The sequence below is a fragment of the Nicotiana tomentosiformis genome, chromosome 7, assembly GCF_000390325.3.
Source record: "Nicotiana tomentosiformis chromosome 7, ASM39032v3, whole genome shotgun sequence".
Lineage (NCBI taxonomy): Eukaryota > Viridiplantae > Streptophyta > Magnoliopsida > Solanales > Solanaceae > Nicotiana > Nicotiana tomentosiformis.
In genome coordinates, this window is record NC_090818.1 from 30,787,860 (window position 1) to 30,800,279 (window position 12,420).

At 34.4% G+C, this 12,420-nt stretch overlaps 1 protein-coding gene across 2 annotated transcripts; it reads left to right on the forward strand.

Moving 5' to 3' along the window:
* The first annotated feature begins 2,236 nt into the window (after window positions 1-2,236).
* On the forward strand, window positions 2,237-8,441 carry LOC104089798 (uncharacterized). Of its 2 annotated transcripts, XM_009594777.4 has the most exons (6): window positions 2,237-2,492; window positions 2,589-2,632; window positions 2,731-3,283; window positions 5,131-5,464; window positions 5,579-8,069; window positions 8,153-8,441. In XM_009594777.4, the coding sequence occupies exons 2-5, from the start codon at window positions 2,601-2,603 to the stop codon at window positions 8,065-8,067; spliced, it is 3,408 nt and encodes a 1,135-aa protein (XP_009593072.1). In that variant the 5' UTR covers window positions 2,237-2,492; window positions 2,589-2,600; the 3' UTR covers window positions 8,068-8,069; window positions 8,153-8,441. The 2 variants fall into 2 exon arrangements, with proteins under 2 accessions (XP_009593072.1, XP_009593074.1); XM_009594779.4 differs by having other exon boundaries at window positions 5,591-8,441.
* The last annotated feature ends 3,979 nt before the right edge of the window (window positions 8,442-12,420 follow it).

The window sequence follows — 12,420 nt, forward strand, 5'->3', positions numbered from 1 at the left end:
CAGTTTGTCTCTTTTTAAGTGGAAGTTGAAGAAAAAGTGCATAAACCATGGAAAAAGTGCAGCTATATATGGACCCATTTCGAAAGCAATACTAAACCATAGCATATATAATTGCATACAGTACACACTAGAGATCTACTAGCAAATTAGGAAATAGAGTATGAAACTTTAAACTTTAAAGTACGGAAATGCCTTTGACAGTCCACCATAGGCAGTACTGTAGTTTGGAACTTGTTTATGATTACTGGTTTTGACCTCTATATAAAACAAGGGAAAAAAGATTTGATCCAATCCAAATTTTAGGATAGAAAGTGCTTTTTCTGTGTTTCCTAGCTACCTATATATGTATGAAGCAATGAGTTTGGCGCTCCACTAGGGTTTTGACTACTCCAATTATTCCCTTTTAATTTCCTTTTTTCTCCATAAGTATAATGTCTTCTGCAGATTTTATAAATTCGATTTTAGCTGTCAAATTAATTATTTCTCGATATTGAAAACGTTCAGAACCTCACTTTTGAAGATAAATTATACAAAAAGGAAACGAAAATGATACTGTATGAAGTTTAGGAAAAGATAAGATTGTTAAAACTCGTTTCATAACATTTGTAAAACTAAAACTCTTCATTTAGAATTAAAAAAAAATTAAATTAATTATTTTTAAATAATTAAAAGCACTAATCTTTTTTAACTAAAAAGGATGGAAGAATATCGCCTGCTAACAGTCCTTTTCCGAATTATCTGTCCAGTCAATCCTCTTATATTCCGTTTATTTTAGCAACTTATGATCAAAATGTCTCCTCGTTAAGAGCTCCCGGACGACGGTCAGTGGCGGAGCCACTTACCGGCGAGGGGAGTCAATTGACACCCCTTCGTCGAGAAATTATATCGCGTTGATAGGTTAAATATTTTATTTTTATGTATCTATATAATTATGTGTTGACTTTCTTTAACTTTTTCATATGGTTACTTATTTATATTTTGACTCTCCTTAGAGATAATTCTGGCTCCGCCACTTACGACGGTAGAGGAATGAATCAATTCATCTGCTGTAGCACAGGACGTCTTTTTTTTCACAATTATTTTACCTTTGGTTCCTTACAAGTTTACATCCATCTTTTTTCATAGAAAACGTGGAGTAAATTAAAAAGATTAGATATACTTAAGAGCTCTAAAAGAGCACATAGATGCGAGACTTTTATTAAAAAAAAAGAAAGTCTGGGTGGTGGATTGAAAATAAATAAAAAAATAAAAAAATTTGGGTAATTAATTTTTCTACGATGTCTTGTGTATTTGGTATCTAGAAGGTAGCCAAAATATAAGATGCTTTTTAGATGTGTTAATTTTATTTTTTATTGTAATATCTTATACTCTATCCGTTTCAATTTAGATAATATAGTTTGATTCGACACAAAGTTTATGAATAAAAAGAAGACTTTTTGAAATATATGATCCTAAAACGTAAAAGTTTAAGGGACAAAATCTTTGTGGGCCATACATTTGTCTGACTATAAGAACTTCTTATTAACGATAAAGTGAGTAAAATAAAAAGTTTAAAATTAAATTGTTTTCAAATATAGAAATGTGTCATTCTATTTGAAACGAATTAATAAGTAAAATATATCATTTAAATTGAAACGGAGAGAGTAGTTATTATCAAAAAAATAATAAGAAAATAGTGTCCAAATAAATTGAAATGAAGTGACTAATAATTTTAAAGAATAAAATGATTAGTTTGTGAGCCGAGTATATATTGGAAACAATATCTCTATCCTCACAAGTTAGATTTAAGGTATGCGTACACACTACCCTTCTCAGACCCTACGGTGTGGGATAATACTGAGTATGTTGTCGTTTGTGCTAGGATTAGTATGAAGTGGAAGGTGTAAAACAGGAAACTGCAATCCGCGCGTGGTGTTTCTCTCCCTAAACATCGAATCTTTGTTTCTGAAAACCCTCATTTTGAGTACACGAGTGAGTTGTCCTACACTCCAACTGTATAACACTTACAAAAAACCACATTACAAACAAAATGAAAAAGTAGAAACTGAGTAAAATATGTAATACTCCTACTCTACTGTAGTTTATTCTTTAAATTTACTTACTTTTATACGGCTCGGTTGAGCACTCATGTGTCGCTATCCCACTTAAAAGTATAGACAGAGCTGAAAATAGGATAAATTGACACCTTCTCCCCTACCCCCCTACCCCCTTACTTCTCACACTTTTCGAGCGGGAAATAATAGAATACACGCATAAAGTGCCATTCCTCACTCTTACACACACACTCTCTCTCTCTACAAAAAAAACCCAGCTCCAAATCCCCCACATCACTCAACAAAAAAATCTCTTCATTTCCATGGAATATTGTTGCTGGAGCTTTGTTTGCCTACTTTGTGTTTCTTTGTTTGAAGCATTTACTGGACTAGCTAGTAGTAGTAGTAGTAGTTGTTGTTAGTGTGTGTTTTTACTTTCTCTCTCTAGTTAAAGCTAAGGTACTGTTGCTTCTACTAGGTTTCTCTCTCTAAAACTCTTTATTTGTAAATTGTTGATTTTTCTACGTTTGGGTATGATTTCTCTGTTGTTTTCAGGTAGAGTAAAAGATGGCGGTGTCGATAGATGGTTTCTCTATCAGGTGAGTAAGATTTTGTTGAAGTTTTCTACCTAAATTATGATGCGGTACCATATTTCGATGTATTTATTGTATAAAATGTCCGGTTTGGGTTAAAATAGGGAGTATACTGCGAAAATGAGGAGTGTGGACGTGGTGAAATGCTGGCCGTTCGATGAATCAACGAAGGATGTTCATGTGAGAGCTATGTTACCTCCAATTGCCGTGAAGAAATTCAGCTGGTGGCTTGATGTACTGGAATTATCAGATGATAATGTGGATTCTGATGTTATTCCAGTCACAAGAATTCGAACGGCCAGAAAAACAAAGGCTATTAAAGGAAAAGCAAAGGTTCAGAAGAAAAGGTCCATTATTGACATTTTTGCCGTGGCTCCGCAAGTGGAGAGAATGGATGACGGTGATTATTATGATGATGAGGATGACGACGATAATTGTGATATTGAAAGAGTTGAGTCTTCTGATCGGAATGTTTCTGCTATCAGAAATAGTAAAAATAAGAAGAGAAATACAAAGAAAAAGACGAAGAAGAAGGAGAAAACGATTGTGAGCAAGTTGAAGGAGGTGAATAAGGGCGTAATAAAGAAGGGTAATAAGAGGATTACGCAAAAGAAGAGAGTGAATAGTAATTGCCTGGATCTACTAATCCAAAAGAAGGTACAATACTTCTTTTTTATATACATTTGCTGTTATTTTTTGTGGTAATTTTATAAGTTGTAACTTGAAATGTATCCGATACTACATGATTTGAGATGTTGATGTAAAATTTTGTGCATAAAATAACGGTGGTGAGTACAGTTACTTAGATTTTGGGTTGGTAAAAATCTGATTTGTTTGTTCAGTATCTTTGAACTATGAACTATTCCGGTAAAACTAGTCTTTTTACCCCCTTGCTGCTTGAAATTACTGTTGAAAAATTCGCATACATCTGAATATGGAGCCATAGCTTTTTATTTGTTTGTGTTGTGTGGAAGAAAGCGACCTCATTTTAACAGTTTGGTGATTTATTTTGGATTGTCAATGGCTATGCTGTTTCTTCAGAATACTGAGATGTAAATTAAAGGTGCTTGTCATCACATTCAGCGTTTAGTACTTCTCAGAATCCCATATTTTATGATAGAAATTGTGTTGTTGCATCTAAATTGTTGGATTACTTGCTAGAGGAAGCCTCAATTAAGCCGTACATTTGGATATCTAAAGGACTATTTGCAGAAAAGGGAGTTTTCCAGATGACTTCTGTTTAGTTGACATTTATTTTGTGCATTTGATATATGTGACAAGGGGCAATTTACACCCCTTCTCCACGATTAGAAACTTGGTTGGTTGCATACAATAAGGTGAATGATCATGTCCCAGCATAATTGTAGCACGGGTATTGAGGGGTTTACTTTTTTGACTCCAAGTACAGTAATAGCCTTGTATAATTAATTAATGCTCCAGGAATTGAAGAACTATTTGTAATTTGTTTGATTTAATTTTTGCGTTTAATTTGATATTCATCAATACTAAAAATTTGATGGATTTTCGTCGGTGATTAGGCATGATATCTGAGCAGAAAATTATCGGGCTTTGAATAACATCCCTCAGATAAGATGTAATTTAAGAGCTAGGAAATTCCAAAATTCTTCCAAGTGATGTTTATCATTTCCTTCAGAAATTATGATACTATAAATGTTGCAGTATAGCTATAGCCTTGAATTTTCTTCCGGAAGTATGCTCCTCATATATAGTTTTGCTGTTTATCATTGCAAGAGTTGAGATTTGTACTCTAACACACATATACATAAACCTTTAGTTTGCTGTTTGTTTTAGAGTTTTTGATGTAAACCCCCTCCTTTTGAAAATTTAATTTTAGAAGTTTGTTTTACGATATTTCTCTTACTGTTTCTATAGGGTAGTTAGAATGATCACTTATTACATCTTTTCTGGAGTTGTCTGAGTGATAATGAATTAGTACTATTCACATGGAAAACTGGTGAATAGAGATGCCTTTTCCAAGAACTTCATTGAGGGATGAATTAGTGTGCATCTACGCGAACATAACTACGTTCTTTCACTTTTTCTTTTTCTATTTAGATAATTTCTTCTGTGTTTAATGTTTGTAGAGCTTTCAATTTTTTATTTTGTTTTCTCTTTCTGAGAAGAAAGTTGGTAAATCAGTAAAAGGATATTGATCGAGTGCCTCACTTCTCTTACACTGTAGTTTCAAGCTACTATCGATGCAGGAACAAACCGCTATAAATACGTATCTTTACGCATTAAAATGAATATATGATTAATTCAAATATATTAACCCGGCAAGAGTTGATGCTAATTGCAGCAAATCATTGTCCAAGACATTCTGCTTAATGTCACTGGATTACTGAATTGCTTTATTGTTTGGTTGGGAAGTATCTAATTTTTCTGCTATGAAACCTGAGGCTGATCACTGTTTGAATGAAAATGCAATAAATTCTCAGAGCGGCTTTATGTTACTATATATGGTTGACTGAATTTGCTTGCAGGAGAAATTTGACAAGCTCAAAGTGCCCAGTTCTTTTCCAAAACCTAGTTGTCCACAACATAGTAGGAATTGTGGGAATGACATGGCAGATTATACTCCTACCTACGGGAAGAAAGCACAAAGGACGCATCTAGTTTCAGAAAAGAAGACCAAAGGCCTAATTGATTCCAAGTTCTCCGCAAAGCACCAAAAGACGGTGATTCCAGTTTGTAGCAATCTCAAGAAAAGGACTAAACGATTTCCTGTGGAGAACTCCACAGGTGGCATTTTAAGTGGTCCCAGTGATGTAAATTTTTGCAGCAATCAACAAGGCGACAAACATGTCCCCTTCTCAGGTAAGGAAAAGATTCTTTGGCGAAATAGTAAAAGCATCTTCTGTTATTGTTTTCAGATTTTCAGATATTTTTGTAGTCTGTATTCTGACCTTGTTGCTGCCTTCATTGTACAAGACTGTGTTGCAGAGAGAGGAGAAGTTGTATCTCTCGTAGAGGAGAAAGGAACAAATAAATTTATTCTGAGAAAAACAGAAAATGAGGTTAGTGTTCGACCAGGATCTCCAAAGCAGTTATCCGCTGTGTGTAGTACAGCTGATGAACCTGGTTTACATAGGCACAATATCGGTATCAAAGATGATTCATTTGAATGCTGTGACATTTTCAATCAAGTTGCTGAGGGAAATGGCAATTTAAAATTGTTCAGGAGAGGCTATGGGGTGGCATCACATGGTTCACAGTATCTCTGTAATCCTGGGACTCTCCACGCGGCTCAACAGATATATAACCACCAAAAGAAGGCCCCAATAGATGGAAGTCTAATTAATGCTTGTGGTGCTAATGAGAGATCACATGAGCAGTTAAAAGGTTCTCTCCACGAACTTGCTGGGATTTGCTCCATGCATTCTGTGAAGGCATATCCTCACCAGTCATCAGCTTATGAAATTCTGAACAGGAAGCCTATTTTGCTGCCACAAACCATTACAGGAAGTTGCACTGGTCATATCATGCAATATCAACCATTCCCTCAAATTTCTCCTCAGGGCTTAATGTGCAAAGTGTGTTCTTTACCAGAGTGGAAGCAAAGAGAATCCATGTATGGAGAGAAGGGAATTGAAGAAAATCATGTTGGCTTGCCCCTCAACTCTCAAGGGGAATTGATCAATTTGAACTCAAACGGTGAAAGAAAGTTGACTCAACTGCCAAGCTCAAGGGAAATTGTGGGTTCTTCCAGAGGATTAGCCGTAACCGACGTTGCACTCTCAAAATGCATGGATAATCTCCCTGATGCTAGAGGTCGTGATAAACGAGCACCACCAAAAGACCAGCTAAAATTGTCCTTTGTAGATGATTCAATGCAGTGGAACCCTACTTTTCCGGTGCCTTCAAGGTTAGGTATCTATGAGTATGATGCTGGAAGAACAAATGTTGAGTTGGATCCGCGTAAGGAAAATGAGCAGTCTATTACTTCTTTTGAGCTAGACCGCCATGTTAGTAATTTCTCTAACCATGGGAGCAAGCAAGATGATCAAGCCAAGCAATTTGAAACCACCAGGTGTCAGCAATATGGGAATTCTGACCATGTATCACTGCTTGTCACTCCCTCGAAAATGCGTCTGATGGGAAAAGAATTTACAGTTGGTAAAAGAGATTTTCATGTACCACAGGATAAAAGGATTTGGACAGATAAGCAGATCATTGCCGAGAATTTTTCTGCAGATAACGACAACTACAATTCAGTGGTTACAAATCATGATCAACAAAAGCTTACCGTGCATCCTGTGCTGGGGACACTGAAAGGTCTGGTCGCTTGCTCTCCTAGTATCAGAATCAATCAGGCCATTCCACAGCCTTGGGTTTGCTCCCCTGACTACAGCCATCAAATTGATTCAGTGCAGCATAATCATTTAGGTGCAATCAAACAAAGCCCTTTCACTGTTTATAATCATAAACCAAATTTTGAGGAGCCTTTTACAGGTGGATATAAATCTTTCACAATCAGCCCCTATGCTCCTGGACCAACAGCGGTTCATCATTACTCCAGTCAGAATGGGGGCTCGAGCTCTGTTGTTCTGAACAGTTCAAACTGCGCCATCAATTCTCCTTTCTTGCATCCAAATTCTGGAACGAATTTCCGGTCACCCTGGTCTCAGTTATCTTCAGAATGCACCCCATGGTTTTCAGATGCAAAAGAAAAGAAAATACTTATGGATTTTCATGAATTGTATTCTACATCTGACAGGAACCATCATCACTGCAGCATTTCTGGGGATAACCGTCAAATTGACCATTCGGTATATGTTGCATCTGAGCGCTTCTGTTCTTTCACTCAGCGCCCTGCACTGGAGAATCCAGTTGCTTCACCATCTTTGGCTAACTATCCCCCTATGCCACTCCAAATAGGTTCCAAAGCAAATGCTGGCACAAAGAAAAGACATGGTGACGTGATGAAGTTGAAAGAGAAGATCATATCTACTCCTTGTCTTAGAGAAACTGGTTACAATAGAGAGGGCAAAAAGAAGCCGCTATCTGCATCAGACAATTGTACAAATGCAAAAAACATCCCTAACTTGATGTTTCAAGAAGATCCTTCTGCAGTTGCACCATTAAATAGGCATTCTAAGTTTGAAGGTCGTTTCGGCTGCAGACAAGCATTGGAATCAGGTTTAGTTAAAGGCATGGCAAAGAGTATCGAGAGTGGCCAAAGTGGAACACCTGATGCAGGTCTTGGATCTTTTAACAGTGAAGATACTCTCAAATATGACTGTAGTCTAAGATCTGGGCCCATTAAGTTAACAGCTGGAGCAAAGCACGTACTTAAGCCCTGCCAGTATAATGATCAGAAGAACTTCAGGCCAACTCATTCAACTATCCAATTTGGCGCATCTACTGCAGGTAGCACGACTCTGGAAACTGAGAACCCAACCAAGATTTACAAGTTCTAGTGGTGACCTTGATCGTCCCTTAAAATACAAGTCTTTCTGGGACAAATACTATCAGTCTCCAACTCTTGAATTGCGGGAACATCAGTTTTGCTACTTGCAGGAGACTTTTTCTCTACCCCAGTGGACTTGGAATCAGATGTAAAGTTGTCGAAACATGATGCTGCAGTTGACACGTTGACTTTTAGGCTTTACTACTAAATTATACTCTAATCGTCAGGTAACTATCTTTTGGATTGTGATATGACATTTTGATGTGGATGCCTTACTTTTGACATTCATCATTTGTGCGCTTCTTCAATCTTCAATCATTTGGAACTTTAAAATCAAACCAAACATCAATATACAGCAAAGATATCTCTGATGTTTTAATCAAACCTTATGAAGGGGTAGTAACTAAATCTTGGTTAGAATAACTGCCAGTCCGTCTAGTAACAGTTATTGCTGTCATTTTAGAATACAGAAATAGAATTTTTTCCTCCTATGGAATTGTTGCACAGCCAAGTACGTACAAAGACAACCAGCCGGTCAGAATTACAGAAATGACTAGTCTCCTGTGTTGTTTGCTTTTCTTTCAGCCTGCAAACATGTCAAAAATCCAGAATGCGTTTATCAAATGACTTCTTAGCACAAACTAGAATGGATTTAACATTGTCAAAATTCTTAAAAATGTTGTCTTACCGTTCTGAAGAAAGGTACCCGATTCAAGAGAGAATGCTTCTATTGGGAAATTTCTCCGTGGAAGAAAGGTACCCGATTAATGCATGCAAGCTTCTAGTTAGAGTTCCAATGTATGATAGACATTGAAGAAAGCTGTCAATTGGGCTCTTTGCCGAACGAATTCCTTGTTTTTACAATGAAACGACTAAGAGCCCGTTTGGATTAGCTGATTTGAAGCAGCTGATAAGCATTAGGTGCTGAAAAGTACTTTTAAGTGCTGAAACTGATTTAATAAATAAGCAGTTACGTGTTTGGATACAAGTGCTGAAATTGATAATAAGCTGCTGCAGTATTTGATAAAAAAGTGCTGATAAGTTCTTTTTCTGTTAAAATGACTTAAATAACCTTATAATTGTTTACACTTATAAAAGCGTAATTTCTTCAAAATTTTAGATTTTAGATCGATTCAAATACAAAATATTCTATTTGTCATTTTATTTTAAATACAACTGTGCTTCGATAAGATAATTTTTATGAAAAATATAATTTATTTTATGATAAGCATATAATCATAAGTTATAATACTTAATAAATTGACAAAAGTTTTTCAGTAAAAAATGAACCTAAATAGGATAAAATATTTGAAGAGAAACAAACATTGTCTTCATCACCACAACACTTAGAAAGCAATACACCAAAAAATTGATATGTCCTCATTTATTACATTCAGTTCAAAGATTAATACATAATTACATTGATATAAATATACAAAGGAATAAAGGATTTGCTTATCTTAAATAGTCAATGAGAATTGCAAACTTGAAGAGGCGGAGGGGGGGATAGGTTGAAAAAAATACTTGAGGCAATGATTATCGATGTAGGAGTTTTGTTCTAAAAAAGAATTTTTTAAGGATAAAATAGTAAAAATTTTGGTCAAACTTAAAGTGCTTATAAGCTAAAATTCATAAGCTGAGGGTGATCAGCTTATGGCTTTTGGCTTATTTTTGACTTATAAGCACTTGGCTTATAAACACTTTTAACTTTACAAAACGCGTAGATAAGCCGAAAAGCGCTTATAAGCTAGTTTGACCAGCTTATAAGCTTAGCCAAACACCCTCTAAGAAAGCAAAATTTTAATGAGAAGATCGGGATCTTTTATACGTATTTAGGTGCTTATAAATACAAGCTTAAGCTCAACCTATAGAGTTTTATACGATATATTTTTCTAGATTCTATTACATGAGGCATAAAAGAGATTATTGAAGATCATCTTGAAAATATTGATATACTTATGCATTACCCTGCCAGTTTCTTTTTTGACGCTTTGGTCAACGAGCGAAACAAAGATTTTTGTTTTGCCTTAGATCATATTCCCAAAGACTGAATTCCCTATAGTGAAACAAATAAATGTGCTATATATATACAAAATGTATGAAAAACGATTAACATAACAGGCAGACTTTAGCAGGAGATGCATTTTGGAAATAATGAATGTGAGACATTTTTTTCATCTGAAGCATAGCTCGCCAATTATGATAACACTGTTAGCAATAGTGATAAAATAATGAAACGGATAGTGGCACCAAAAGTGTTCGATTCTTGTTTGTCTCAGAAATATGGAACATATTCCAATAATGAAGTCAAGGTTTATGCAGTAATTGGAGACAAGGGGGGGCAAATTGCTTTATGTCATTCTCGTGGAGTATCTAAACCTTAATTATTCCGAGAAAGCTAGCTCTAACCTTTGACGCTCTCACAGGAGAATATTATTACCACAATATATTAAGAAGATGCACTTGTATAAAGTTTCTTACACTTGTATTCTAGTACTCCAAAATTTTACAAGTTGTATATATTTCTACTTTAACAAAAAACATTTATAAAAATAAACCACTTGAACATTTTTAAGCAATGGAAAATAAGATGAAATGAAAATAATAATAACAATAATAATAATAATAATAATAATAATAATAAAGAGAGTGCGATATAGTGGAAAATTAGGTTAACCCTACATATTGTTAAGTCATAGGAGAGACGTGGGGCACTGGGGCAATTCTAGGTAATGTTCATTGTTTAGCCTTACATATCAATAAATGTGAGATTCTTCAATTTGGGTATGAGGCAGCTGCAGTGAAATATTGTTTATGAAAAGAAGTAGAAGAACCGGAAAAGAAAGAAAAAAAGAGAGATAAATTTGAAGAACTAGTTGGTGGAAAACATTTGAAAAAAAAAACTTATGTATTTGAATTAGTTTGTGAGAAATAGTATGTAAAGAACATCATTTGTATTATTTTTAGTAGGAATACCTTTGGATTCTTTTAGGTTTGTGGAATTGTAGAAGAGTTTTTGGGTCTTCTGACAGTCCTATTGCTAAGACATTTTCAAGAGCTCTATTAAAACGATTCAATCCAACCATCATTATTTTTCGGGAAAAGGCCCAAAAATAAAATTGTGGTATTCGAAATGGATCAATTATAACCCCGTTTAAACTTGAGTTTAAAAATGACCATGCCGTTATAGAATGGGTTTAATAATGCTCTTGTGTTATTCGAAATGGATCAATTATAACCCTCGTTTAAATTTGAGTCCATTAATAACCCTGTCGTTAAAGAATGAGTCTAATACTGTTATTTTTCTCAGTTAGTAATAATTAGGGGTGTAAAGGGATATTTAAAAACCAACTAAACCGACAGAATTGTACCGTGTCGAACCAATTTTTAGGTTTCTTTTAATAAAAACGTAGGTTTTTATATAAATCTATAACCGTACCGATAATTAGGGTATGTTTTTTATTTTATAAAAATAAACCGAAAAATATCGAATCGTACCAAATAAATTTACATGTGAATATATGTTTCACATGTAAATATATCGGACCTATTATTAGACCTAGTATAAATATATGTTTCACATGTAAATTTATTCGGTACAATTCGATATTTATATATTAAGTTTAAAAATGATAATGGGTCTAATATTTATAAAGAATGGGTCTAATATTTATATTTGTAAATAATAATGTATTGATATAAATAATGTACAAATTTTAATACATTATTATTTTTAAACTTAATATATAAATATATGTTTTACATGTAAATTTATTCGATACGGTTCGATATTTTTTCGGTTTATTTTTATAAAATAAAAAACCTACCCTAATTATCGGTACAGTTATAGATTTATATAAAAACCTACGTTTTTATTAAAAGAAACCTAAAAATTGGTTTGGCACGGTACAATTCTATCGGTTTAGTCGGTTTTTAAATATCCATTTATACCCCTAATCATTACTAACTGAGGAAAATAGCAATATTAGAGTATTAGACTCATTCTTTAACGGCGGGGTCATTAGTGGGCTCAAATTTAAACGAGGGTTATAATTGATCCATTTCGAATAACACAAGGGCATTATTAGACCCATTATATAACGACAGGATCATTTTTGGACTCAAGTTTAAACGTGGATTATAATTGATCTATTTCGAATACCACAAGATCATTTTTGGGCCTTTTCAGTTATTTTTCACGTATGTCTTGAACAGCTTTTGTGAACCAAACAACATACTTAGGAGATTGAGAACCCAATTCTTAACCCAATAATAGGATATTAATTATTAATAATGGACAAAATTAGATCCGAAACCAGAATTTTTATTAAAGGGGTCAAAATAATATAAATTAGAATGGGTA